Source organism: Melopsittacus undulatus, chromosome 8 (genome assembly GCF_012275295.1).
Source record: "Melopsittacus undulatus isolate bMelUnd1 chromosome 8, bMelUnd1.mat.Z, whole genome shotgun sequence".
Classification (NCBI taxonomy): Eukaryota; Metazoa; Chordata; class Aves; order Psittaciformes; family Psittaculidae; genus Melopsittacus; species Melopsittacus undulatus.
The window spans coordinates 5,986,943-6,014,601 of NC_047534.1; the positions used below are offsets into that span (position 1 = coordinate 5,986,943).

At 38.7% G+C, this 27,659-nt stretch overlaps 1 protein-coding gene across 1 annotated transcript; it reads left to right on the forward strand.

Annotated features, from left to right (window-relative positions):
- Positions 1 to 1,087: 1,087 nt before the first annotated feature.
- Positions 1,088 to 26,728, forward strand: C8H7orf50 (chromosome 8 C7orf50 homolog; the record flags this gene model as incomplete). The annotated part of the gene is made up of 3 exons (XM_031045601.2): positions 1,088 to 1,260; positions 21,855 to 21,936; positions 26,330 to 26,728. Coding segments are annotated over 3 exons (438 nt in total), but the record flags the coding sequence as incomplete, so codon positions are not given.
- Positions 26,729 to 27,659: the final 931 nt, after the last annotated feature.

The following is a 27,659-nucleotide window of genomic DNA, read 5'->3' on the forward strand; positions in this document are numbered from 1 at the left end:
TCTTGGGATGTGAGATGCTCTCACAGCTGCTGTAGGCCAGGGTGGTTCCTTCAGATTGCCTCGCTTGTCTCTATATGTATACTCCATCAGTTTGTAGCTGAAGCGTCCGAGGGACATGCACATTTGGCAGAAACATCACAAAATGTACTGTATTTATTTTGAGCAGAAGAATTATGGATTTAAATAACAAACACGTGCAATCTCCCATTATTCTGTCCCTGTCATATAGTAGTTTTCTTCAAAGCCCATTTGTGTGCAGGTAAGGTAGACATTTCCTGGGCCACCTTACATCCATACCATTTCCACTGGTGTCAGTGGGTAGTTCTTCCCTACCCAGAGATCCCATTTTCTTATAAATATAGCCTGGCCTTGCAGGAAGCTGCCCCTTGCTCAGGTTGTCTTATTGAACCTGGTACAACTGTTGCTGAGCAAGTGGATCATTACTGTCCTTGTGCATACCTTTAGCCTGCATTTTATGGCAGTGCCTGACCATGGAGGTGGCTGAGAAGAACCTTTGATACCTTTGATGAAGGTATCAAAGTTTTCTTTGGGACTCTCTGAGATCTGTAGCTATCATATAAGCTAAGGATTAGCACCACCCATCTTGGACTTAGAACTGTCTAAAAGCAAGACCAGCACAGTTAAAAGAGTCTTGTTTGAAGAATTCCATGCTTCTTTGGTTGCTTGGTTGCTACTGGGAGGTAGAGCAGAAGTGATGGCTTCATAGTGTCCAAATCCCTCCTGCTTCCCTAGGTACATAGGGCTTTGCACAACCAATTTTAGGTATGTGTAATATACAGCTAGAAGATGCTCCAGTTACTGTACTGCTAAGAACAGCAGAGTCATCTGGAGAGGGCAGTTCTAGGGCTCCTTCAAGTGCAATATTTACAGTCCTGTGAATTGAGCAGAGTAGAGAGGTGATTGAAGTACAATGAACAGTAAAATTATGAACCTTGAAGCTTCTGGTTTTAAGTATTATCTGTGTCCTTTTGTTGCATATGCAAAGTAGGCATACTTGCTTTTATGTGTATTTTTTTCACTTTCCTGTAAAAATATTAATACTTGATTTAAATGTTTTTTTCAGGCAACAGAAGAAGAGGAAGAACTTACTGCAGAGGAAAGGAGGAAACTGGAAAGAAAATTAAAGAAAGAGCGCAAGAAGAAGGAAAAGCAGCTGATGAGGGAAGCTGGGATCTCTATTAAAAAGGTGGCGCCCAAAAAGCAGTCGGGATCTGAGCTGGCTCTGGCCTATTTAACCAGGTAGGACTAGTAAAACCACTGCAGGTGCTCCCAACAGGAGTAAGCTGTAAACTGTGCCAGAAATCCAGAACAAGCTGGACCAAGTAGTAGCACATTAAAGGAAATTGCTGCAGTTAAGTATTAAGTTAATGTTTCATCTCAGTTGACACCCAAGCATGCAGTTGATCACCCTTTTGTATTTATATCACAGGAAAAACTGAGAGATGTTAAGTATGGTGCAAACATTTTATAGAGCAAGACAGCTCCTTTCTGATTATGTAGTTGATGTATAAATACCACTGGGTTAGCTGCACTTACAAAGATGAAAGGCACGTTGCAGAAAAGATTGCACCGAGGAAATTAGTTCTGTTTCTGGAGTGCACTGTTCTAAGCAAAGGAGTTCCAGTTGTTCTCTTTATATAAGCAAATTGCATGAAGTGGTTGAGCATTAGGGAGTCTGAATTTAACCACCTGCATGATGTTTAGATATTTGCAGATTAAAATGGGATTATGCTGCTATTTTAAAGTTAACAGAGTACAATGCCTTATTTTTGCATACCAAAGTATACATCAAATATAGTGGCTGATTTCAGAATGCAAGCAATTACTTCATCTAGTTGTTTACAACACTCAGTATTCCAACATAAAGCAAAGCGTATGGTTAAACTGAAGAACTACAGCAAAGCATTCACAGTACCCTACAGACAGTAAGAGGTCATGTATAAACAGGACAAAAGTGCTTATTTTTTTCCAAACTGCAAAATATGCCCTGTCAGACCTCCAGCAGGCTGGTGTGTTACAAATAGCATTTTGCCCCATGGAGTAATTCCAGGGTCGAATCTCTGGCCATGCTCAAAACTGAAGCATCCAGACAGTCTGATTGTTACTTACCACTCTCAGTGGGGAGGGAGGAAATTAATTGCATTCCAGGCAGAGGGACACGTGCATTTTTGTTGCATAACCCACAGCATGCAGTGATAGCAAAATGACAATAATATTTTTGATCTGGAAAACAGCTGGAGGAGTTCACCACTGGTTTGAACTGCAAATGGATTGACAGTTGGCTTTGAAGCATCTGCTCAGACTATACTCTGATGTGTGTGCTAGTAAGTGGTAGATCTCTAGATTACGGATTTCAGGTTTGGGAAGCAAAGGAACAAGCTGTAGGGTTTTGCTTGATATTCCACTGTTATTTGGAAGAAAGACGTTATTTAATGTAATGGTGGTGAGGCACTGGAATGGGTTGCTCAGGGAAGTTGTGAATACTCCATCCCTGGAGGTGCTCAAGGCCAGGTTGGACAGAGCCTTGGGTGCCATGGTTTAGTGTGAGGTGTCCCTGCCCATGGTGGGAGGTTGGAACTGGATGATGTTAAGGTCCTTTCCAACCCTAGCTATTCTATGATTCTATTCTATGATTTGTATGGACTTTTCACCTTGCTCAGTGCGAGTATATGAAACTGTAATTGAACTAATATTTGAACCAGTTTAACTCCAGAGTTTCACTTAACCTGTACCAAATGACCTTAAAATAGTAAACCTGCTATGTCATTTGGACTTGTAATACACAGTTCAAGGGCTATATGTACAGCAGTAGGTTGTGAGGGATTGCTTCAGCAACAGACAGTTTGAATTTTGTAGACTTAACAGGGACAGTCATAAGATGCTGAACTGCCAAGCAAACATAACCATGGACCCTGTCTTCTAGCCCAAAACATGCTGAGACCATCTTCCACCATTGTAAATTACAGAAAAATAGCTTAATCCTTTCACTCTGCAGATGTTTTTTCAACCCAACAAAACTGAAAACAGAAACAATTGTATTTAAAGTAATAAGAGGAGTATTAGCTGGGGTAGGGAAACTAAAATCCAAGCTCTAGAAGTCCATTGCAAAACCCCCAGCAACTTTAGTGGGTCAGGGATTTCAGTCTATGTGTTTTTATAGGGCTACAGGTATGAATAATATGTGGGAGGGTAAGTTAAGCTTGTAGATGAAGAGATGAATATAATTGGAAGTAAACACAAAGGTGCTGTGGATTTATATTTTGCCCCACCTACAACAAAAATCCTCACATGACATAAGGGTTGCTAAGTGAAGTGGCATCTTCATTCCCTGATGACATGTGAATCTCCAGCAGGACAGGTGGAACTTGAAGTACCATATGATGACTGAAAATGTACTTTTTATTTATTAAGAGACTATTTGCTGTATGGGACTACAACCGTATGAGGTGGTTGCCTATGACAGGAAAATATTGGGTTTTAGTGAAATTTGCTTTGATAACTTTAAAAGAAAAACGTTAGAAAGCATTCAGTGAAAGATTTTTTTGTTACACAGACTTTTGACTTTTGCAAAGGAAAATGAAACTTATTTTGTAGGCCATACAGATATTTAGAAGTAGTAGTTCCCTCAGAATGCAGAATCATCTTTTCTGGTATGTGGAATTCTTCACCAGAAGAATACATTTCTGTTTCAAGCAGTAAGATCAGGGAGAATTAGCAAGATTTTAATTGGAGGAAATAAAACGTAACTAGTAAAAGGAGAGATCCTGTGTTTATAGAAGGCCCTGCTTCTGCAATAGCTTTGTATGCTCCATTTAAATATGAAGTGGGAGTAGCAGGCAGCCCACGGGCAGCACTTCTCGCTTCGCTGAGACACAAAGTGACTGTCAGAAAGATGTGTCTCATCTTTTTAGTTGGGAGGAGTTAATGAAGAGAGCATTAATGGGAGGGAGGAAGGCATGCAATGTGTAGGGGGCAGGACCACTAATTGCATACTGCCCCTCCTGACAGCTTTAGGACCAGCACTGCAGCAACAGGGTTGGATTTAGAGTGATGCTCCACACGAAGAGCAGTGATAGACCAAAACATGTGGCTGTCTTTGGTAGCACTGCTGATGTGAGCCCCTGTTGGGGGTCTTTGTAAACCTCCCTGCTGCTGAGCACAGTGTGCTACAAGCTGAGCAGTTCTTCCAGTTTTCCAGGTTTGTTATTTGAGTCTGAAAACAAATAATCCTTGATTCCTTGCCAGCCTCCAGAGAGGTCAAATTATCATTTTGTTGGAGGGCCATCCCAGAAATCGAGAGAGGCTTTTTTCCCCCATTTGTATGGGATGGCCACATGGAACAGCAGCTGATGCCAGCTATCAAACTGCAGCCTCCAGCTGTATCTGAGGGTGCTGAAGGGTTGAGCTGGGTGACATTTGATAGACCAGGGTTTTCAGCTGCTTTCTCATTTGAATGAGACCAGAATGAGCAGGAACCAGGTTTTGCACTCCTGATAGAGGAAAAGCAGCCAAATGTCTCCTGTTGTTTTCCTCTTTTGCTTTCTGTTGACATGTGGGAAAAGGAAAAGGGAAGAAAAAAAATGTCTTTGCTTCACCAATTTTTATCTCACCTTTTCCCTTGATGAGATAAGCTCAGGCAGTTTCCCAATGCAGTTCTGTCTCATGCAGCAATTGTGGCATGCCTGTGGAAATAGAAGAAAGCCTACTACAGTCAGATTCTCCAGCTGGCTGGAGAGCAAAGAGAAAGATCTGAAGATATATAGAGGATTAAAAATAGGGAGCTAAAGTGAAGCAGGAAGGTTATATAACTACAAGAGGAGGAAAAAGAAAATGTGGAATAATGAAAAAAATCCAGAGTGGTACTGAACAGAAGAGGGGAAACCTGTAAAATTACTGCAGAGGAACAGGGAAAAGCAGCACTGAGAAAGTATTAGTGGTTAAATAAACTGCACAAGTCTCTTCCTTTTAGTGATGACATGCCTTTTTTCTTTATGATGATAAGTGATGATTCAGGTTTAAAGCCAAGATTAGCATGTTCATTACTGTGATTCTTAGAAAACAGAAAATAGAAAATCATCTTTTTCTGAGCACTAAGTGCCTTCAAGTGAAAAGATGTTGCAATTCATGAAAATGGTAATTAGACTTAATTATAACCTAACTGACCTTCTGTGGTGCTAAAATGTTGGCAGAACTTGTTTGTCTTGGCAAGCCTCTCTCTCCTGGAATGCTTCTGTTCTTGTATTTGGCTTAGAAAGTTCCTTGCTATATGGATCTGCACATATGGTTTTCTCTATCACCCATCAAAGGGATAGTCAGAGATCTGAAAAGATGTCACTGGCAGCATATGGAATTACAAGATTAATATCAACCAAGGTAGAAGTAATAGATAATATTATCTGGATATTGCTGTGAATTACCTAAGCCTTGAGTTGTATTTATCATGTGTTTAAACTTTAAAAATAAGCTGCTGAAGTATGTTTCTTTTCTTTCTGTAATGGTTTATATTTTACTAGTAATACATGTCACCAGAATGTTCCCCATCCATTGTCATTTCAGTTTTCTTTGCAGATCTTACTTTCCCCATCCCTAATTTAAATTTAGGTGAGATTCAGAGAATGTCAGAGATTTTTTTTTAAAGATGCTCATAAGAATAATACAAAGCAAGGGCATGTTACAGAAGCACAAAAATGAGAGACAGTCAGAATTTTCCATCGAGAGAGGAAACAGTCTGACTCTGCAGAACACAAGGTGGGTTTTGCTGAGTGCAGTGGCAGTGCTGCTGAAAACAGTGTACAGCCCAGGGCGGTTGTTTATCTGCTGTGTTTGCAGAATGGAAACAGATCCCAGTCCTCCATCAAACTTTATAACAAACAGTGCTAAGCATGGGAGATTTTAAAGCTGGAACATTGTGCTTCCTTTCAAAGAATACAGAAATCTGAGGGGTGGTTGCTATAAGCATTTATTTTGATACTTTGATATTTTAAATGCTATTTCTCTTCTCCATGTATATATATGATAAATAAAGATAGCATGTTTAAATAAAGTGTATCAGGTTTTTACTCCTGTTGGTCCAGAGGCCACATGGAGAAGGGCTTTAATAAATGGTGGCTTAGTGTTCACTCAGTGTTTGCATCCAAGAAGTTTCTGAATTTTGAAGGAACCAGGAGAGGCTTGTGCTGGGCAGTAGAGATGTCAGCAGCATTTGAGATTCGTGGCAAAACAGCTGAGATGACTGTGGCCCTTTAGGAAATCACAAGACAATTCATCCTACCACATTTGAGGCCAAGTGATTGTACTGGGAGAGCTTCTGAGCAAATACAGCCACACTTATTAATGCTGAAAAGCAGTTTCTAAATTTAAAGTACATTGAGTGGGCTTGTGTCAGATTTAGTTTGCTTCGTTGATCCAGGATATTTTGAAGCTGTTTTTCCTCTCAAAGGGTAAGTATTTTTTAGCTGTGGTCAGTGGTGACTTGATGTTTGGTTCTGAGCTTATTTAAGTAATTCTTATGCTGCTGTACTTAATCTATTAATTTCAGACTTGATGTTTCACCATCAGTGGCCTAAGTTTTTAGATATTGAAAGTAATTGATGCACTAGAAATGTAAACATACACAGATCTTTTTTCCTCCCTCTAGAGACAGGCTCCTTGTGTTTGATAACAACTAACATTAGCATTTAGTGTCATTCCTCCTTCCCCCACCCTCTGGGATGGAGAATGAGTTTTCTTCCTGATAGGGAGGTGCAGCATAAATTAAGGCTCATCAGTTATCTGAAGCTTCATAAAATATTGGAGAACTGCTCAAGTGATGAATCTCAATTAGCCTGGAGCAAAAAATAGTATGTGAACTTAAAGAGAAACCATTGTAATGAGGCACAGCGATGTTACTGAATTTCCTTCAACAGCTGGGCCTTTAAGGTGTCTCGAAAGAACTGCTTTTCCTCAAAGATAAGGGGAATCTTGATGGAGGCAAGTTTTGCTTTAATAATCATAGGGCTACTTTTTAAAGGTTCTGGGGCAAGCATTAACTATGGATGTAATTAATCTATTCATACAAGCTTTTAGTCATTTTGTCACATTCATTAGTTCCATAAGAAGCCTCATGAATCCAGAGAGTCAGATACAGGATAAATTTGCATTTGGCGTTGTTCTGCGGCTGTTTTATATGACCTTGGGCAGGCGCTTGCTGCTATCTGATTTCAAAGGCTTGCACTTTTCCTAATACTCTGGAGATCAGTGAATTTGTTTTAGCACTTCTCCAACTTTCTATATTGGTTGACTTTTAATTTCTACCAGAGCCTGACCTGCCTCTAAGTGAGATTCCTCTCCTTGACCTAAATCAGCATGTCTGTAAAACTGAATGTTTTCCGATTGATGTTAATAGTTGGACAGACCTTCCTTATTTTGAAGGAAGCCACTATCTTTGTTCATGCAAAATAGTCTCTTGTTATTAAGAGTGACTTACCTTATCATTATGCTCCACTCCCTTGTGTAACTTCAGTACTCCATGGCATCTGATGAAGCCGACTCAAGTTTGTTTGCAGTTCCCTAGCAGCCCCGGCATTACTCACAAACTCTACAAAGCTCTCTGTTGCAATGCCCACACCTTTCCTATTTTTAGGGTGCTGGTATGCCAGCAGTTATTCTTGTGGGGGTAGGCGGAGATGGCATATTTGCTTCACAGAGTTGATGCTGCTTAGGGCTATTCTGTGAACACACTCAAGCATACTACCTTCTGCAGAAGGCAAAGCTTGCTGTTAGGTATAGGAAGCAGAAAAATGGCTCTGCTTTGTTGGACCTGGGACTGAGCAAGGCTTTCTAAATCACTGTATTGGCCCACATTTTGTAAATAAGTCCTCCCCATCCTGATGTTTGCATCCTTTACATGGCTTTATCAGTTTTCCCAATCTTGCTGCCCCTTTGGTGAAGCAGTACATCCATAATGCTTCATTTGTTGCTGGTTCTTCTATACACTGATGTGTTCTATTCTTCTTTGAACTCCTGTGTCTGTGAAAGTTCTGGAAATGCAAGACCTGGAAGCAAACATGCTGTTTTGCTGGAGCCACCTTCCAGCTTCACACAGGGAGGGACTGAGAGTCTGCTCCCTGTCACTCCAGCTTTGGTCTGTGGCTTACAACTGTGGATTCTTCTTTGAGCCATAGCACATTGAGATTTCACATTTAATTTGCTGCACACTAAAAACCTTTGGGTTTCTTTTCTCCCCTCAAACTATTACTCAGTTTTGTGTTAATGACAGTGTTGGCATAAACATGCCAGCTATAGCCATAATAAATTTTTCACTGGCTGTAAAAGGGACAGTGCTTCTCATCTTACTGCAGCCTGGCTACAGCAAGTCAGATACCCTCCTGTTTCAGAGCTGGCTTTACAGTATACATTTCCAGATGTTATTGTTCTCATTATCATCTTATTATTCAAACCATGCATTTAGGATTCTGTGAATGTCACGTTACACTCTCAGTAATAGCACCACACAGCTTTTGCCTGTTTAATCAAGATGTCTGACGGCAGCCAGACTTGATGATTTTCAGTCCCTATGATACACTCACTGGCTTCTGGATTCACTTTTCTGTATCTTGATAGCAAATGATACACAGAACTGTGTTGGAGGCATGCCAGTGATTTTCTAACCCCTTCATGACATCCCCAGGATGTCATATTGTTCAAGAATTGCTTTTAAGCTGTTACTAACTTCTTGGTGGGTTAGCTGCTTTTTGTGGTTCCAATACAGCAATTTCACTGCTTTGCAAGAAGCAAGTTAACAGCTTAATTTAGTAAGTGCATACAGATTACTGTTCCTTATGTATATCTCATCTCTTTTCCACCTGTAAATACAGCTATCCAGACTGAGTGATCCAGGTTTTGCCTGATGAAGGCTCACTTAAAAAAGGAATGCAACATTTTCAGTCTGCAGCTCTTCCATTCGAGTCCAACTTTGCAATGCAGGTGGTTAAAGAGATGCTGACACTGAACAGAGGAAAGTGCCTGCATAGCACAGTGCAGTGCAGAAATAGAAGCTCGGGTCTGGAAGCTGAATAACCAGGTTAAAACTCAGATGAGCCTGAACTAAGAAGTCATGGCTTGTTGCAAATGAGCTCAGGCACAGCATGGGGGTGGTTTGTAAGTTGTACCACTTCCAGTGCCAGAGCAGGCACCAAGGCTTCTTCAGCTGTTACTGAAGATAAACTTGTCAGTTAAAGCTAATGCTGACAAATAATAGTGTTGTTTACTATGTAATTCTAAAACCAGCAACCAAAAGTAAGAACAAAAACCAACACTAAGTAGCTTGGAGCCAATCTTAGCTATTTTTACCAAGAACTTCTGGGAAGAAAGTGAACCATAGGAATATATTCTGGGTATCAGTAATACTTTTACTGGAAATGCTCCAGATGGACAGAATTGCTATTTTAATATCATTTCAGTCACTTCAGGCAAGTCCTCTCCATACTGGTGTATCTGAATGTATTTTGCCATTTCTAGCTTGCTGGGTAAGCAGCTCTGGTTTCTAGAGACAAAACATTCTGAAATACCAAGATGTAAGACTTCTAGTTGCATGTGGAAGTTCCCAGATGCTGCATATATATCTCTGTGGTATTTTCAACTCATTGAGAAGTAGGAAGTTTTAGAAACATCAACGATTGCATGATTTTCCAGCCAAATTAGTAAATGCTAATGGTGCAACTCATTCAGCTGAGCTTTGGAAGAGCAGCTGGACTAGCACTACTTTCCCTGAACTAAATCTCTTATGGCTTAGATATTCATATCCAGGATCAACTCTTTTCTGTAGGGAATGGTTTTGGAGTAGCTTGCTTAGCCCTAACATATGGCTTAAGAGGAGAAAGCAAAGGAAGCTCATGTTCATACTAAATTTTTCTCCATCAGAGTCAGGAGCTGTTCCATCCCCCTAAATCTGCTCATTGTCCTACTTACCTTATGGCAGAGGAAGGAGATTTCTTCTTGTAATTTCCATAACCATAAGTGGTCACTAAATTTAACAAAAAGGGAGAAATAGATTAGGAAACACTAATCCTGCTTTATGGCTCCAAATCAAATAATTTGTCTTTCTAAATCTTTGCATAATTTTATGGCAGGTCACAAGGACACAGCTCAAAGCATATTTCAGGAGAAGCTGCGAGTGATTCACTTTGAAACCTTCTGTCTCTTTGTGCTTCTACCATTTTTTCAGTGTGAAACAAAGCTGTCAAAATATTTACTTGGGTATTTTGTTCAGATATTCTCAGGGGGAAATAATGTAGTTAATAGCATCATTAACATGAAGTCACAAATGTTTTTGTCTGACATCTGTCATTTACAGGATCAGCTGAAAAATATATTCTTGAATAACCAGCCCCATCTTTAAAGGGTTTTGGGTTTTTTTTTTGCTTTGAAAAGTTATTTCCTCTATCTTCTCCCCACCATAGTAATGGTAATTTGCTTTTCCATAGTACCTTTCCTGATAGCATATCATGACTGTGTTTTGTTAAAATAAATGAAAAACATTTTGACACTAATGTATTCATTCGTGTTATGACAGCTTTTGAGAAATTGTTATATTACCCCATTTTTCAGATAGGTAAATTAAACAGCGATGAAGTCTGTGACTCACCAAGGTCCTTGTACTATCTGAGGGTCTCCTTTCACCCAAGTGACACAAGGGAAACTAGGCATAACTTTCTCATCTGAACACAGGCTCTGTTTTCTTTGGCCCTGCACCAACGTCTGGTCCCAACAGACCTGTAGGATTTGCTCAATTCCTTATACTGAAAGAGGAGTTTGCATGGGTTTTTTTTCTATAGTGGCATCTCAAGACATTCCTGAAGGCCATTTGTAACTATACTAATCTCTGGGTGGACACACAATGTGTGGATTAATATTCCAAACCCTTCTGTGGTTGGGGTCTCCTTGCAGTTGTGATCCTTTGTAGTACTGCTGCAAATGAACAACACCACTTTATTCCACTTTATTGCTGCTGATAAAACTAGGAACAACCTTTCCTGAGTTAGCCAGCCGGAGGTTGCAGACAGCACTTTTATTCCCCATCACATGTGTAAGAATTTTCTCCTGCATGTAATGGTGTATCAGATGAGATTGGTGGCTCTTAAGTTGACTTGTTCTCATGGGCCCAAGGAGACTTCCCATGCATTCCTGGTGAATGGATTTTTTCCAAAGGTTATTTTGCCTTTATCTATTTATAGTTTTTGCAGTAGGATGTTTGAATTTCCTCATTGTCACATATATGTTGCCGCAGCTATAAATTGCATTAGTGGTAATTAACTGTTGTGCTGTAAAGTGCTTCCTCAGTTAGGAAAAGCTAGATTATGTGTGTGAAGTCCATAAATACTGGGGTAAAAATAGTGAAGGTTTCTTTGCCTGATTCTCTTTCCTGTAAAATAACGTCTTTATTTCCAAACCTAGTTAAGAAAATTTAATACATCCTCTCTTAATGACTCTTATTTCCAGTAAAATAAAATTCTGTATAAATGAATTTTCTTAACAGTTATTAAATGTAGCCATTAGATATTTCTCACTGAGATCCAGCTTTCATCTGTCCATAGTATTATACAAAAGAGATTGCATCTAATTGAATGATTATGCAGCTTTAATAGATTATTTCATCTGAAATGACTTTTAGAAACCTTGTGAGATGTATTAGGGAAATTCAGAAGCAGAAGTCTTTAATAACAGGCTAGTCTCCTTCAACTGTATCCTGACAGTAACTAGACACCTTCATTGCTCACTGAAGCTCTGAGTGCTCAACACTTCACACAATCACTTTGACCTTTACCATTTGTCTTGAGGAAATCTCATGCACTATTCAGGTCAGCTAAACCCAGAATAATTAAAATTGCCCATATCACATTTAAATGTTACAACAAAGTAACTCTTGATATTTTTTAAACTAAAAGCAGACTGCAGGGATTATTTACTTTATTTTAGTGAAATTCTGTTTGCAGTTGGGGCTTTATTGAAGGTGTATGAGGCATAGCTTCTTCCTCCCAGCCTCTGAAGTCTGCTTTCTCCTGGCTCTCTAAACTCATTGCTTAGCACCTGGCTCCGAGCCCAGACATCCCATCCTTAACCCATCTTCTGGGTTTGAGAAAAGGTGTTCTGTACTCACCCATCTTCTTCCATTCAAGCTGTGTTCTTGACATGGCAGAAGTGCAAAAAAGAAGGGTTTATGTTTTCCCCGTGTCATAAAATTTACATCTAGGAGAACTAACACTGCTGCTCGCTTCCTCAGACACATTCAAGCTATTCATCCAGTGCCCAAATACTCACAATAGTGGCGAGTAGTTTCGTAGCTCTGGGGAATCATTTAGTCTAGTCAGCCAAAGCCAAAATTAAAGTTTAAAATGCAGTTGGCAATGATTATTAATCAATTAGCTCCAGGGAGCTGTCAGGGCTTCCATGCCAGAGTCAGAATAACCTGCAATAGTTTTGAAATAATAAAACTGGATCCTTAATAAAACTCGTCTCCTGCTTCACTCGTTTATTAATATGATGATGCCTGAAAAGGTATCAGTAATTACTTTTATATGAATAAAATTGAATTGGAATGAGAGCCATCTGCAGGAAGCAGTAATTGGCAGATCAGCCTCTTTAAGCATAGATTACTTAAAATCATAGTAGTGCAATGCACATCACAGGATATTAGAAGAGGAGAATCTGATACTGTCATGAATACTGTAGTGCAGCAGCAGATTTTATTATGCAGTGAGATATACCTGAACATAGCAGCTAAATCAAGAATATGTGGGTGGGCTGTCAGCTGCTGTACACTTTTAGGTTGATCTTGATATTTTCATTGGCTTGTCCCTTTTTAGAACTCTTCTGGAGAAAGAAGAATAAACCATTCTGTAAGGTTACAATTTAGGCGATTCCAATGGCTCAGGATCTGCAATACTCCTTCTGCCTCTGCCATGTTTCCTAATGATGCAGGAATGGGGTGTCCAAACTGGGATGTGAAAATGACAAGGGTGGTTGATGGGTCAGGTTTTTTTGTTTGAAAGCTTCTATGGATGTTCTTGCTGTTGGTCCACAATAACCCCAAATGTGGTATCCTCTCAGAGGCACTGTAAAAGCCATCTGTATGATGGGTTATTTGAAGAGGTCTGTGTGGGGCTTCCTGTAACAATGATGAGCTATGTCTAACTAGCTAGTGCATTTAGGGCTGGCATCCAAATTAATAAATACATGTTTTTCAATACTGTCCTAAGAGAACTCAGTTAAGTAAAGGGCCTAGGTAAGAATCTGACAATCCAGGATGTCTTCTGTATGCCTATAGAACATCATCACCAGAGTAAGCCAGTGCTGTGCAAGAGGTTCAAGGCCAGTTCTGCAGCAAGACCTGCTGGGAAGTCTGCAGGAATGGGATTTCAGTCTTGTGGGGAAGAAAGGAGGCCAGCTGGGCTCCCTGCAACTGGGACCAGATATCCTGGACACTGAGAGTCAGAAAGGAGTGTGCATGGTGCTAGAACTTAGTGCAGGTAGGTATTTGGTACATAGGGAACTTGTTAGTGTAATGAGAGAGCATTGCTTTTTCATATTGTAGTCAAATGGTACTCCGGAGTATGGAACTGCAGAAGAGTACTTCTGATCCTGTTGGCTATGGAAGCCCGTTAGGTCTTTCCAGAGGTAAAACCAGCACAGAAACAGCCAACCTGGAGTTAACAACACCTGGTTATAAAAAGCAATGTGTTTTCAGCAGTGTTGCTGATCCGAGGCCCAGCTGGATGAGGCACCTTCACAGGGTGCCAGCCTCATTATGTAGCTTCAGGGCTTCTTGACATAGCCCATGCATAATAACTGAGGAACACAAACTTTCAGTGCAGTGTACTGAGCAATAAATCGGCACTTTGGCATCCTGGCTGGTGCAAAGCAAAATAGATCAAGCCAACATCTTCAGTATTAAAACCTTCTCCAAGGGGTCATTTCTTCAGCCTTCCTCAAAAAGTTTCACTGGTAAATAAAGGTGGTTTCTTATGCAGTATTTTCTTCAGCACTACTGTATGGAAAACCATGATACTTTCATAGATTTCTTAGTGTTTTCATAGTAAAAGTCAAAAGTTAGTTTTGTTTTGTTTGTCAGGATTTTTTAATCATTGCTAGCTTTGAAATAGGCCTTAAAATTATTCTGACTTTTTAATCATGTTAGTAAATGTTTGACTTCTGATAGCAGCTTTTTGTAGCTTGTCTAATTCTTCTTTCATTACCACTGTAATATTCTAAGTATAGCTGGTTTAGAATCATAGAATAGTTAGGGTCGGAAAGGACCTTAACATCATCCAGTTCCAACCCCCCTGCCATGGGCACAAACACCTCACACTAAACCATATCACCCAAGGATTCATCCAACTTGGCCTTGAACACTGCCAGGGATGGAGCATTCACAACCTCCTGGGCAACCCATTCCAATGCCTCACCTCCCTCACAGTAAAGAATTTCTTCCTTATATCCAATCTAAACCTCCCCTGTTTAAGTTTTAACCCGTTACCCCTTGTCATATCACAACAGTCCCTAATGAATAGTCCCTCCCCAGCATCCCTATAGGTCCCCTTCAGATACTGGAAGGCTGCTATGAGGTCTCCACGCAGTCTTCTCTTCTCCAGGCTGAACAGCCCCAACTTTCTCAGCCTGTCTTCATACAGGAGGTGCTCCAGTCCCCTGATCATCCTCGTGGCCTCCTCTGGACTTGTTCCAACAGTTCCATGTCCTTTTTATGTTGAGGACACCAGAACTGCACACAATGCTCCAGGTGAGGTCTCACGAGAGCAGAGTAGAGGGGCAGGATCACCTTCTTCAATCTGCTGCCCACGCTCCTTTTGATGCAGCCCAGGATACAGTTGCTTTCTGGGCTGCAAGCACACACTGCCAGCTAGGTATGAGCTAACACTGCTGAAACGGCAGAATTTTTTGTATAGATACCCAGAACAACATTAGGGTATATTAATGCCTCACTAGCTGTATACACATGACTAGGTATTACTGTAGTAGTTTTGTGGCACTGAGCAATAGAACTGAATCTTCTGGATCTGGCTTGAAAGGATTTGCATTGCTTATCCCAGTGGGTTTCTCCAGCTGAGAACCACCCCAGAACCTAGACTTATCCCAACAAGATGGAATCATAGAGTCACAAGCAGTGACTTCAGCTTGATTTCAATATATCTGTCCTTCACATCTTTCCTTTGAAATGCAGAAATGTCCTTAATTTCTTTTGTCCTTTGAGGTGCTGGGGAGGAGCAGGGGACAGAACCTCCCCCTTTTTTATTTTTGTTAGTTTATTAAGTAGAATTAAAATAAAAAGCAATGAAAGTGAGCTACTGGTTGCAGCTCAGCCTGAATCCATGCCTTGGCAGGAATATTCTGTATGACAGTTGGACGTTAATGTGGTAAGGCAGAAGAGAAGTGACCGTATTTGTTTTTTCTGGGTCTGGTAGCATATCCCTCATCTGATCATCAGAAAGCAGTTCCATAAATGGATTGCTGCCAACTTTTTACTTGCAGCTGGCTTCTGACATGATTTTCATACAGCCTATGGGACCCTCTTTATCTCCTTGTACCACCCAGGATGTTCTTCATGGGAGGGACGCACAACAGTTGTTTTCATATTCCCTTTTCCTTATTTCTGGTCTGGGCATCAGTGTGACCAGAATTAAGTGCAAGAAAAGACAGACATCTGGAGAGGAGATGGGACTTCAGCACGAGATAGCATTTAGTTGTATATTCTTTTCAGGAGCAAAGCACATTGGCTGGGAAGAGCTAAAACTCTTATTTTCTATTATTCTTCTGTGATAATTCAAATCTGGCCTTGTCTTCTTTTTATGAATGTATGTAAAATAAAAAGCACATTTAGCTTAATAATACAGTCGTATTAGTGGAGGGCTTTCACGCCTACTGCTGACCTTTTTGTTATTACTGCAAACAACAGAAAGTTCTTAGCATATTATTAGTGCTATAAATATGTTCTCAGCTCAAAATGTAATTTTGCTGCAGGCAGGCTAATGCAGATACCAGCAACTAAATGACTGTGTTAGGAAAAGAATTAAAATAATCAATTAAAGGGTTTTTTCCCAGTGGAACACTCTTGGCATATGCAGGTAGGTTGGTGTCTATGACAAGGTGAATCACAGTAAGACACCCTACATGTGTTGTACCATGTAAGAGATATGAGCTGTACTGATGACCTGCTGTATGATTTTGAGGCATCGCTGCAGTTTTCTGGGTCATCTCGCCATTCCACTTATCATCTGTCTCATCTGTTTATACTCGAAGCTCTTCAAGGGGATGTCTCATGTTGCGTTTGAACAGTGCCTGCACTGGGGGAGGAAGGGGATTTCTAGCTTGGCTGAAGCTTCAGGATGCAAGCATAATCTAAAACGTTACAAATAATGGCAAGTGATAAAAGTACAGATAATAAAAGATACGCTGTGATAAACATTTTATGTAGATTTAATCAAAGCTTTGCTTTAAGGCACAAAGGCCCTTTCCTTTTGCCTTATAAATACTGTCGAAGAAAATCCTGTGTAGTTTGCTCTACGGATACAGTCTGTCCTTATATTGGACATCAGGACAAAAACGGGACACTAAAAAGCAAGTTTATTTTTTCCTGCATGTGTGATTCCTAAATTTAAATAAAAGAGAAAAAAAAGCTTCTTCCCTTTGCCTTTTCACAAGTCTTCAGTCATTATGCTCTGTCTAAACCAGATGGAAGAATAGATTAAAAATTGTTTTTAAACCACAGATGGAGAAGCAGTGCCAGGATTTTCAACCAAAAATGTGGCACTGATTCTAAAATCTGTTGACAATTTTAGCAAGTTTTTTTTTTCTGGCAAAAGAGCTCCATTAGTGTCTCCTCTTCCAGGAAAATAAGGAAAACCTCTATCTGAGTCATAATTTAATTAGCTTCTAAACTGGATTTGAGAATATCAGTGTAAATATATTAACTTTCTCCAGGAATTGAAATTGGCAGATAAACAGAGTCATCCATAACACAAGAAAAACACAGTTAAAAATAAAGGCTGTGAGTCTCTTTAATCTATATATTGAGTTCTGGATATTGATTAGTGATTCCAAGATTTTAACTACAGCCATTGAGGTCAAGTCATTGAAAATCTACTTAGAGTTTAAATTTTGGATGTATTTTTTCCAAATGAAGAACATGAGCATCACATGTACTTGGAATCCGATTTCCCCTTACGTTGCATTGAGCACTGAAGCACGCTGCAAGGCAGCTTGCTGGCCATGCAAGTGTTGACAAAGACAGACATTCAAAAACTACCCTTATAAAAGGAAATTAATTTTAAATGTGCGAGAAAAAGAAGAAATTCTGCATACCCCCAAGAAAAATAAACACTTTTTACATTTCGCTTTAAATAATTGCATGTGTTATAACTGGACAAAAAATTATTATTCCTACTTCACTAAAGGTGCTGTAGGGCATATATAAAACTTCCATTCACATCCATATTTTTTTAATATATATCCATCTAAAAGCCCATCCATAAAATGGCTCTTCTCCCACAAGAATGAGCTTGTGCCAAATTTCCACTCCCTCTGTGCTGCTTCCAGCAGTTCCAGGGGGGCTCTTTGAGGTGCTGGGTTCCTCTGCTCACCTGTAAGCCATATGTGATGTTGCGCTCAGGGATGAACTGACTTGATAACAGCATTCGGAGCTTCCAGATTTGGGCCTTATAAGGCCAGTGAGCTTGCCTAAATCATACATGCACCTCAAACATAAATGCAGCATTTTAAAGCTGTTGCTATTGTATCTATTGCATTGTGAAATACTACAGCAAACCATTTGAGCACCAAGTGTTTAAGCAAGGTTTTAAATCTCTTTAAGGGAATTTTTTAGTGCATGGCTGTTCTTTATTGAGGAAGCACCTGCTATCCACGTTTTATGGGTTTTTGTACACATAGATTATTGAATAACTGTGACAGCTTTGCAGGGTTCTGTGCTGGCCAGTAGTCTGAGTAGATGCTTTGTGTTGTCTTCCTGAATCCAATTTGTAACAGTAATGTTTGTCTCTTACTGTGTTTCTGGAATCAATTTGTCTCCTTTCCCTTTCTCTTTCTACTAAGACATCCAAAGAGTGCTCTGCCCTGCACACTACCAGTTGTCTTCTGTTTGCCTACTTATGCTGCCTGTATTCCCATGTTTTGGGAACTGGTTTGTGTGAGGTTACTTTAATGTAGAGACTAAAAGTCATTTATGAGCTAAACCAGTGAGAATCTTGGGCAGCTTTTCCATGTGAGCTTCTCATGCTAAAATCCAGACTCCCAAATGTAAAATTCCCTAAACCGCCTGAGTCATTTGATTCATTTCCTCTGTATCTTCAATTTCAAAGCCATTTAGGAAGATCATTTGCGCAAACATAAAAGTTCTCTTTAACTAAAGTCAACCAATGTGTTTTTTCAATGTGCTGGAGCTCGTAAGAAAGATTCAAACATTAACTGTGTAAAGAAGGCAATTAGTGTTTGAATAATATATTGAAAATTAGCCGGAGGCGAACTGTAAAAATGCATGTTTTACACATGTATATTTTTGATCTAATTCCATAGTTTATATTAGATCTGGACACAGACACTTCTAAAAGCTACCAAATTAATTCAAACTATGGAAAAAGTTGTGATTGTCCATAAAAAGCTTTTTTAAAGCTGTAATGTAGTTGGTATATTTAATCACTCAAAGGGAAAGCCTTTTCTACTGCTGTAGTATGTCAAGGAAGCTTATCTGCATATAAACAGCAAAATGAGACCTCTCTCGTGTTACAGAGCTTCAACTTCTGTGGTTTAAAAGTTGAACGTTTCTAAAAATGTACTAATGATGTCATTCTGATAAACAAGATACCCCTCTCACCCTGTCATGGAGTGATGCTTTCCATAGGTTTTAGAGCTGTCATAAGAGTAGGAATAAAGCTGTCATAGTCATAGGAATCAGTGGAAAACTTTTGTTTTCCTAACTGCTGTGGGGGCTGATTACAGGGAACAATCTCAGGTTATCTGTCTTAAAGATTTTGCGTCCATTATCATGAGTGTTTTGCCCACAGTTTGATAGGAATTATGGTCAAAAGAAGGACCATTTTCCTGAAGGGGGAGAAACAGGAATTGATGCAACCATGGATAAAGTACCAGTAAAAAAATGTGCTTTCTGCAGTTCTTTAAGAATTTCTTATTTGTATCAGTTATTATGGTATATATAGAGCAAAACCTTTCAGGAAGACTAGCTGAAACTTTTGTCTGTTCCTACAAGAGAATTCACTAGAGTAAAAGTCAATGTGGAGGTCTTAGATGCAGAAGTATAACAGCTTGCCTTCACCTTTAGAAGAGAGCATATGGTTTTGGTAATAAGCTAATAAGAGCAATTAACCTTACAGTGCACTCTTTTGTTGGTCTCAGTTGTTTATAAACCAGGTAATAAAGATATTTTAACATCCTATAGCTTTATAGGAGATTAGTCAAATCAGGCTGTATTTTTCAAGTTGATGTGTAACAGTCCTCAGGCGATACTGCAAGTGATAGAAACATAAAACTAGCAGAGAATAAAATATTCAGAGTACTACGTGTTGTGTCTAGCCAACGGATATAATCACAAATACATAAAGAAATAAAAACGTGTTAAAGGTTTTCATTAGAATGAGGACTGTTTTAACAGGATTCAGTCACAGGATCTGTCATTCAACTTGTTCTTGTCGCCTTGCAGAGATTAAAATGTAAACTGTTTCCAGGTTTATTTAACATAAAAACTGATTTTAAATTTACCTTCTTCTTTGTGTGTGCAAATAGACAGCATTTTGCATAGCGTCTTCCATGTAGTTTTTCAGAAGGATGGACTTCATAAACAAATGGGTTTCTTTCAACAGCAAGCACTGTCATTGTCTTTTGGGGTGTTTTTTGAAGGACTTAATAGTCCTGCTTGCGTTACTTCCTGCAGAAGTTCCAGTTTCTCAGTTAGGAGCTACTGTGTTCGCTTGTCCCAGAAACTGCACCCACAAGAAAAGCCCTTTTTACTTCATTCTCTGTCAGCTCCTTGCATTACAGGTGGTGTATTTTGACAGTTGTTGTTCAGCTGGGCATCTTGCTGCAAAGCCAAGTGACACCAAGGGTTGAATGATGTTTCTTTTGCACGTGCTTTGTTTTCTAGGTTGGTGGTGATAGGAGAATGATGACGTTTTCCCCATAATAATATTTTTTTTGTTTGGTTCTGTAACTTTTGGCAGTTCAGCTTCTGGGCTCCTGCTTTTGTGCAATGTTTGTTTTGCAAACTTTTGCCCATTTACTGCAATGTCCCAAAAGAGACTTCTAAATCAGTTCATTTGTGGATTTAATTTGACTATGATACATTGTGTTTATTAGTGTTTTGTTTTTCCTTCCTGTTATTTGTCTGAGTTTTACCTTATATACTGTTTACGGATATTTTTATTGAATTTAGCTGGTCATAACCCTTTATCCTGAATTTGAAAGTCAAGACTAATTTTTTTCTTTGGGTTTTCTACAGAGACTTCCATGAAACCTTTCTGCACAAATTTGTGGTCTGGTTTTCCCTCTTTCATTGAATTGACTGAAAAATGTATTTGCTGGTGCAGCATTCATCAAATATGAGGACTTTCACTTTATTAGACTTGGCAGTATTTAAACAATACTAATTCTTATACCCAGCTGGCTTTTCAATTGATTTCTGTGCTCTCTGTTGCTGTGTAAAACAAGCTGGAACATTAAAGGCATCATGCATGCTACCCTCTGGAGACTTGTTTTTTGGAGAAAAATCAAATAAGTGTAAAATCTTCTGGTTTTATTCCTCATGGAATTTTTCTTCTGGATCTTTAAATGATTATTTCAGTGTACTGACAGATTTTGCACATGTTAAGATGCTAATTTTCAAGCACATTCTTTTAAAAAATCAGTCTTTATAGTGAGGTTTTCTAGCTTGCTCTTTGTTTATAGAAATAAAGGTCTCTTTCATTACCTAAAACAGATTATACCAGCTTTAAATCATATTCAAGATGGACGTTAAAATGTGACATTTTAACCCAGCTAAAACTGCAGATTTCAGATGTGTTCGCTAAATAGTCCAAGAATATCTGCAGATGTTAATCATTTGGTTTATCCGCTCAATTTAACAGTATTGAAGCAGCCTGAAGTTTTGATCTGTGTATTAGAATTCCCGGAGAAAGTGAGACCCTAAAAGCATTTTCATGTCCTGTAAACACCAATATTGAAGTCACACTTCTGGACAAATCCCAGCCTTAAAACATATGCTCCTGAAGAATGAGTTTTCTCTGCTCTAGAACAGTCATCTGTGATGGGCTTCAGCCTTTCTTGAGGTGACTGTCTAGCATGAGTCTCTCCAGTCCTTTAGAGGCTACTTAATTTCATGTCAATTTATTGTGAAATACCAGCTTACTGGAACCCAGACTTGATTCCTCATCCCCTCCATGTCCCTGCGTACTCAGGCAGCCCTGCAACTGGGATAAGGATTTGGTTGTTGTGAATCAAATGAGAGCAGTGACCCCTCATAAAGGACTGGCCAAAGCTGAGGAGCGGGAATTGATTTTTAACTTAAAGAAATCAGAGCTTTCTGATGAAAATTGATAACATTTTTGGCCATGATGTCTTCCTATGGTCTTTTCTTTCACGGAAGCCAGGTATCCATCTGTTGTGTTCTTTTTGCCACTCACACATCATGCATGCTAGTGTATGTTTCATAGAGTGTCATAAACTCTGTGTCACACTTATAAAGTTACATGGAGTCATTGTAGGAAATATTAATACTTAATGTTTCAGTCATGGTATTTAATGTATTTTTTTTACTACAGCTGGTCTGAAAACCCAGAAGAATGGAAGTTTCAAAAGACAAGACAAACCTGGCTTCTCTTGCACATGTATGATAAAGAGAAGGTTTGTATTAACGTTACTTCTTCTCAGAGCAAAGATGATTTAAACATTAGTTGTAGCTATTTTTTATTCACCAAAAGTTGCTAGTAATAGCCATGTGCTTTGCTAATACTTTTTCAATAATGTATAAATCAATTACTTTGTGTTTTAACTAAAATGTGGAATCATTTGGTTTAAAAAAACTAAAATGTGGAATCATATTAATTGCTTGTAATTAATCTTTTCCTTTTGTTGGTGATCAGTGTCCTGTGTACACCAGATTTTTATGCTTGATAATATGTCATTTTTATACTTGATCTGTGTCAAGCATAAATAGAGCAGGTTAATGTTTTATGTAAGTCTGGAGCTTACTGAGAATTTGAGTCATCCTTCATTTCTAAATGTGGAACCCAGCATTATAAATCGTGATTCTCATATTGCTTTAGGTATCTCTGGCTCCATATGAGATGTACAGCCATCTTGCCAAGATGTTAAAATAGCTTTCTCATTAAAATATAAGTGAAATCTGATGTTGATTGTAAAAAACATGGAGTATAACCAGAAGTGAGGCTCACATCATTACTGAAATCCATTCATTTCATAACTTAAAAACCAACATAGGCTGAATTTTCAATAAGCATCCGGCCATTGTGGTATGGAGTGGGGGTTTCCAGTCGTTCATTATGTTGTTTGGTAGAGCAAATAATCTAGTTATTTGCACAGGGCCTTTCTTGTTGATTCATTTAGTTGACATTCAGTTAGGTTTTGCTGACTTTTTTGTGTGCACTTCAACATTTGAGCATTACCAACTTCCTGACCCAAATTACTCAGCGGCTCTTAAGAGAATCACCTGACATAGGGTATTACCTTTATGATAAAAATACTTTTAGAGAACCAGATAATTAAACGCAGATTTTCATAAGGGCAAAAGTGTTAACAGAATATAATACTTTAAAAAGATTAGTTGCAGAATGCATATTTGATTGTAAGTATCTAGGTTGTTTGCACTTCTGTTTTCAAGTTTTTCCTGTGAAAGGCTTTTATCAGCCTTTCAAAATCAGTGTATGCTCTTTAAAACTACCTAGGAATTGTTTTACAGGCAGAATGATGTTTTAGCTTTTTACCTGTTTACTTTGAGGTTTGTGTTGAAATATACTGGGAAATAATTAACTGCGAGTAGCATTTGTTTTATTTATCAAAACTCAGCTTAACTCCTTATTTCTCAACACTGAAGTGAAACTTCATCTTTTTTTAATCTGCTGAAAGTGCAATGATTGATTTACATTCACATATTTTGTAGTTTAATAATAAGAGATACATTGGCTATGAACTTCATGTAATGATTAACATCTGCATTCAGATGCAGTATTTAGTGCTTTAGTATCAAGTGCTTATAATTAAGCAGATGATGAAGTCTCTTTTTTCATCAGGACTGTAGGAAGGGCAGACCATATTCTTTTGAATATTTTTTATATGCAATTGGACTTCCTATCCATGACAGAATAAAATCTGTCAGATATCCATCCAAGCATGACTAAAATACAAAAGGAGACACGAGTTTCTTTCCTTCCTCAGCAGCTTCTTTGATCTCATGGTGTCACTTGGATGCCTACTGAAAAGCCATGCAAAGGAGTGAATTGAGTTTCCTGGACCGATAGTCCTCTTTCTGTGAGAAATAAGTTGAGTTTTTAAAGTCCTTTGTGACATGAGGGGTTTAAGTCCCTTTAAAATTCATCTGGTGGTGGCTGACAGCTTCCAGCCCAAGCCTATATACCTACAGTGTATATAATGGTTCAGGATCCCATATAAAATAAACACTACATCATTTGTTGATCTTTGTCATCCGGTGCAGCATTTTTAGAAAGGAACTGCATCAGCTGTCTTCAGCTTCTGGGCTGCAGGGCCCTGGAGGGGTTTCTGAAGCTTCCTCAGAAGGTGACAAAAAAGCAAGTGTGGCTGCAGTAAGCTGAAGTTCTCTATGCAGATGCTTGTATTTGTTTTGTAAAACCTGTGAGCATCTGCAAGTCTAAAAAGCCTGAAACCTCCAGAGTTACATAGTATAACTTAAAAGTGATAACCGTTCTTTTCCTGCTACTGTTCTGTAGTGTTTCCTCCCCCTTTTTCCGATGACAGTAATTATTTTAGGATATTTCCATGTTAGCTCCAGTGCATATTAGCTGGTTAGAACAGAGGTAAGGTTAGTGTGTGAGAGAGAAAAAGAAACTAGAAAAACGTCAAAGCATTTTAACAAGAGTAATAAAATCCCATAAGCATCACTTCCACTTGCCAGAGCCACGGTGGGAGATCTGGATATCCAATTTCAAGCCAGCCCAAAAGCTGATCTTAGAAGATGGATTGTGTTTCTTTCTATAAAACCACAACAAGAGTCCCTGAATTTTCAGGTCTTGTACTGCTATATTTGACAATTAAAATTGAAAATCATTAATTTTGCTGCCACTTTTGGTGTTCCAGCTCTATTGTACGTGCCAGTTAGGAGGAAATACAATCCTGTCTTGCCTCCTTGGTACTGTATTGTATTACTCAGCTTTTGCTGAGATAAACCTAATACCTGCATTAAAGAAAAAAATCTTGACTTTTTGAACACTGGAGCATTTATCCTTAGGGCAAAATACTAAATGTTTGCTAGGCTTCAGGCAGCCACATGTCTGTCTGCACACTTAGTATTTCTAGGTTTTGAGTAGGCTTTTAATTGCCCCTTCAAGCACTTTGCTTCAATGATACAATAATAACTGTAATTCTATAGAGTGAGGTATGACTGTACCACAAGGTCTGAGAACAAAAGGTGTAAATTATGTAGATAACTTGGATAAGGCTTGAAATGTAGAAATATTGCTGAGATTTAAAAACCCTGTACTGAGCATCTGCGTTAAAGGAGCACTATCCTGCTGAAATTGTTTGTATCTGATTTTTGTCTGTTATTTGTATCAGCTCACTGTGAGTAAAAAGGTTGCAAAAATATAGGCATTTTTCATTACATTTAAATGTGTTTAATTTGTGTATAATAGCAACACTTCACGTATCATCCATTTCAGTGTTAGTCACTGTAAAATTAATTTCTTTTGTATCTATGTTCTTTCTTTAATGCAAGAGTGTTTGTGTGAAGAATTAGAAGGTTTTCCATAGTGTAGAAGTGATGAGGCTGAATGCAGACTTTAGTTTTGATTTATTACTTTGAAGTATCTCTGATTGATGAAGGCACTGTTGGAATATTCTTTCTTCCTCTTCTTTTGGAGTGTAGAAGTTTCAGTGATCAAAGTTACGCTGCCAAATGTTGATGGAGAAATAAGTTGTAAATTAAGTATCTGTTGAAGCTCTGTCTTCTCTGAAATGTTGATACTTTGCAGAATTGAAACAGCCCTCGAATAATGAGTCTCCTATCCTTTAAATACTTACGTATGTGTTTAACTTGACTCAAGTTATATGTGTAAAGTTAAACATGGAGGAAAATATTTGCAGCATTAAGTCATTTTAACATCTCCTGATTCACAGCAAAAATATTCTCTTATTGGCTGAAACCTGTTCCACAGATACACAATGTAAAGATATGCTTCAGTGTAGATCTGTTCACCTGATGCTTTTGAAAATAAATTGGTTTGAAATACTGAATAAATAATTCAGAAGTCTTTGCTAGGCTATTGCCAAGATTATTTCATGTAATGTTCATTTAAATTGTATGTTGTACCCGATAAGCTAAAATTTAACCTGTGACTAGTTAAGTAGAAAGGGAGTGAAATGGCGGTAATGCAACTGGAGATGACTAAACTGCTTTTAATGTTAGGCCAGTTAGTAGACCCTATCAGTTTTAGTCAGCGTGATTTAAAAATGATTTCCATATGTCTGAATTTCAATTTGTTTTTCAAATCAAATTCTTTTCCTTTGTACGAGCATTCTGTCAGAGTGTTTGATGGTGGGTGGTATCTTATCTCAGCAAACAAATAACTTTGGGTAGGGGTGAGGGTAATTCCTGCAAAATTCCTTCCTCAGACATGTGCATGCAATTCTCACTGAATTTGGTAAGGTTTGTGTACATGTTTCTAAAAGTAGGATTTGGCTAGTAGTTGGCGTGTTTTTCTACCAACAACTCTCAGCCTTGAGCTCATTGTCAGGGGGTGTTTGCATTTGCTGATCAGCATTTCCACATCTGCTTAGAATTTCCTCTCAGATGCTTTGCCCATCTGAGCACATGACAGTCCTCTTGCCACGGTCCATCCCTCCCAGCAGCTTGAGCCTTGGCAAGCAAAACTTCCCCTCAGAGGTGGGCACTGGCAAACACAAAAGCCCATGCAGTTTTCCTAACTATCTTTCAGGTGGTGTTTTGACATGATTATGAATGAGTATTGAGAGAGAAGAAAGTTAAGCAGGTTTTTTTTCTAATTCCTTGATTTTTTCTTTAAAGGTTCCAGACAAGTATTTCACCATTTTACTGGATTATCTACAAGGGCTTCAAGGCAATGCACGAGACTTAACTGTGCAGAAAGCTGAAGCTTTTATGAAGGAATTTGATGATTCCAATGCAGAAGACCCAAACCTCTTGGACAAGTGCGAGCGCATACGACAAGTTCTACAGCTGCTGTCCTGAGAGTATTTTTGTGTCTTAACAGTTGCCTGGCGGAGAGAAGGATAGGTTGTCATATATAGAGACTATAAATTAGTTGTAAAGACATATTTTCTAATAAGAAGCCTAATATTATATGTATTCTAATACTGGGTATTCAGATTTTGTATGCATGAGTTTTTCCAATGGCACAGGTTTATCCTGTTTTGATGTGATAAAATAAAAATAACATATTTGGTCCATAGACGTGTTATTAAAGTAATCTTAAGTGCATATCTTCAGAAAAATAAACCTCTCTTTCTTGTTAGTTTTTCTCCACCTCCCCCTGTAATTACTGTTAAATAAGAGGAGCTTTGCAGTTCTTAATAAGAAGAGCAAAGGAACCAACAAAAAGCCTGGAGGGTCTTTCACAATGGCAGCTTTTAAAATGAGCATACAGTACAGTGTTTGCTCAGCCAGCTGTAATCTATCACTTTCAGCTTTAGAAGTATGTCATTTGGATTTGGGAAAGATCATTTTCAGTCTGTTGAACATGGGTTGTATAACACAGTTGCTTATTAGTACTTCACACGGTGATCTGGAGATACCATCAGCTTTGTTAGTTTTCCTTTTATATTTTGAAGTTTTCAAATGCATTATGGCTATTGTTTAGATATTCAGATAATGCACAGATGGGAACAGACCAAATCCTTTGACTATATGTAGTGAAGTCATCTGATTGTGCCAAAACTTACCCTGTGATGAGAAGTGCTGTGCTGCAACATTTTGTAGCTAGCCTGCCAATATTGCATTTTCATCTTTCTCTTTTAACTGGCATCCAAAAGAGTTTATTTGTGTTCATTCACTTTGACGTGAGACATTTGTCTCCTATGAACATGCTGAAAATATGAGGCTTTCAAGTAGAAAACAAGGACATTAATTACTCAAAAGTTGGATGATTGGCTTATTTAATAACACTTGTATTCAGCCCGTGTTCTTGACCTGATTCTTTGATGTTTCTGCAAACACTGTTCATACTTTATTAATAACAACTATATGAAATGTGTAGTGTTTAAGAAGAGTGTCTGTCTTTGGGAATTACAGCTTTAATTCGGATATGTGGAGGAGGGGAGGATCTATGGATATGCAGGCCTAATTTTTCAATAAGAAGCATTTGAGTGGATTTGACAGC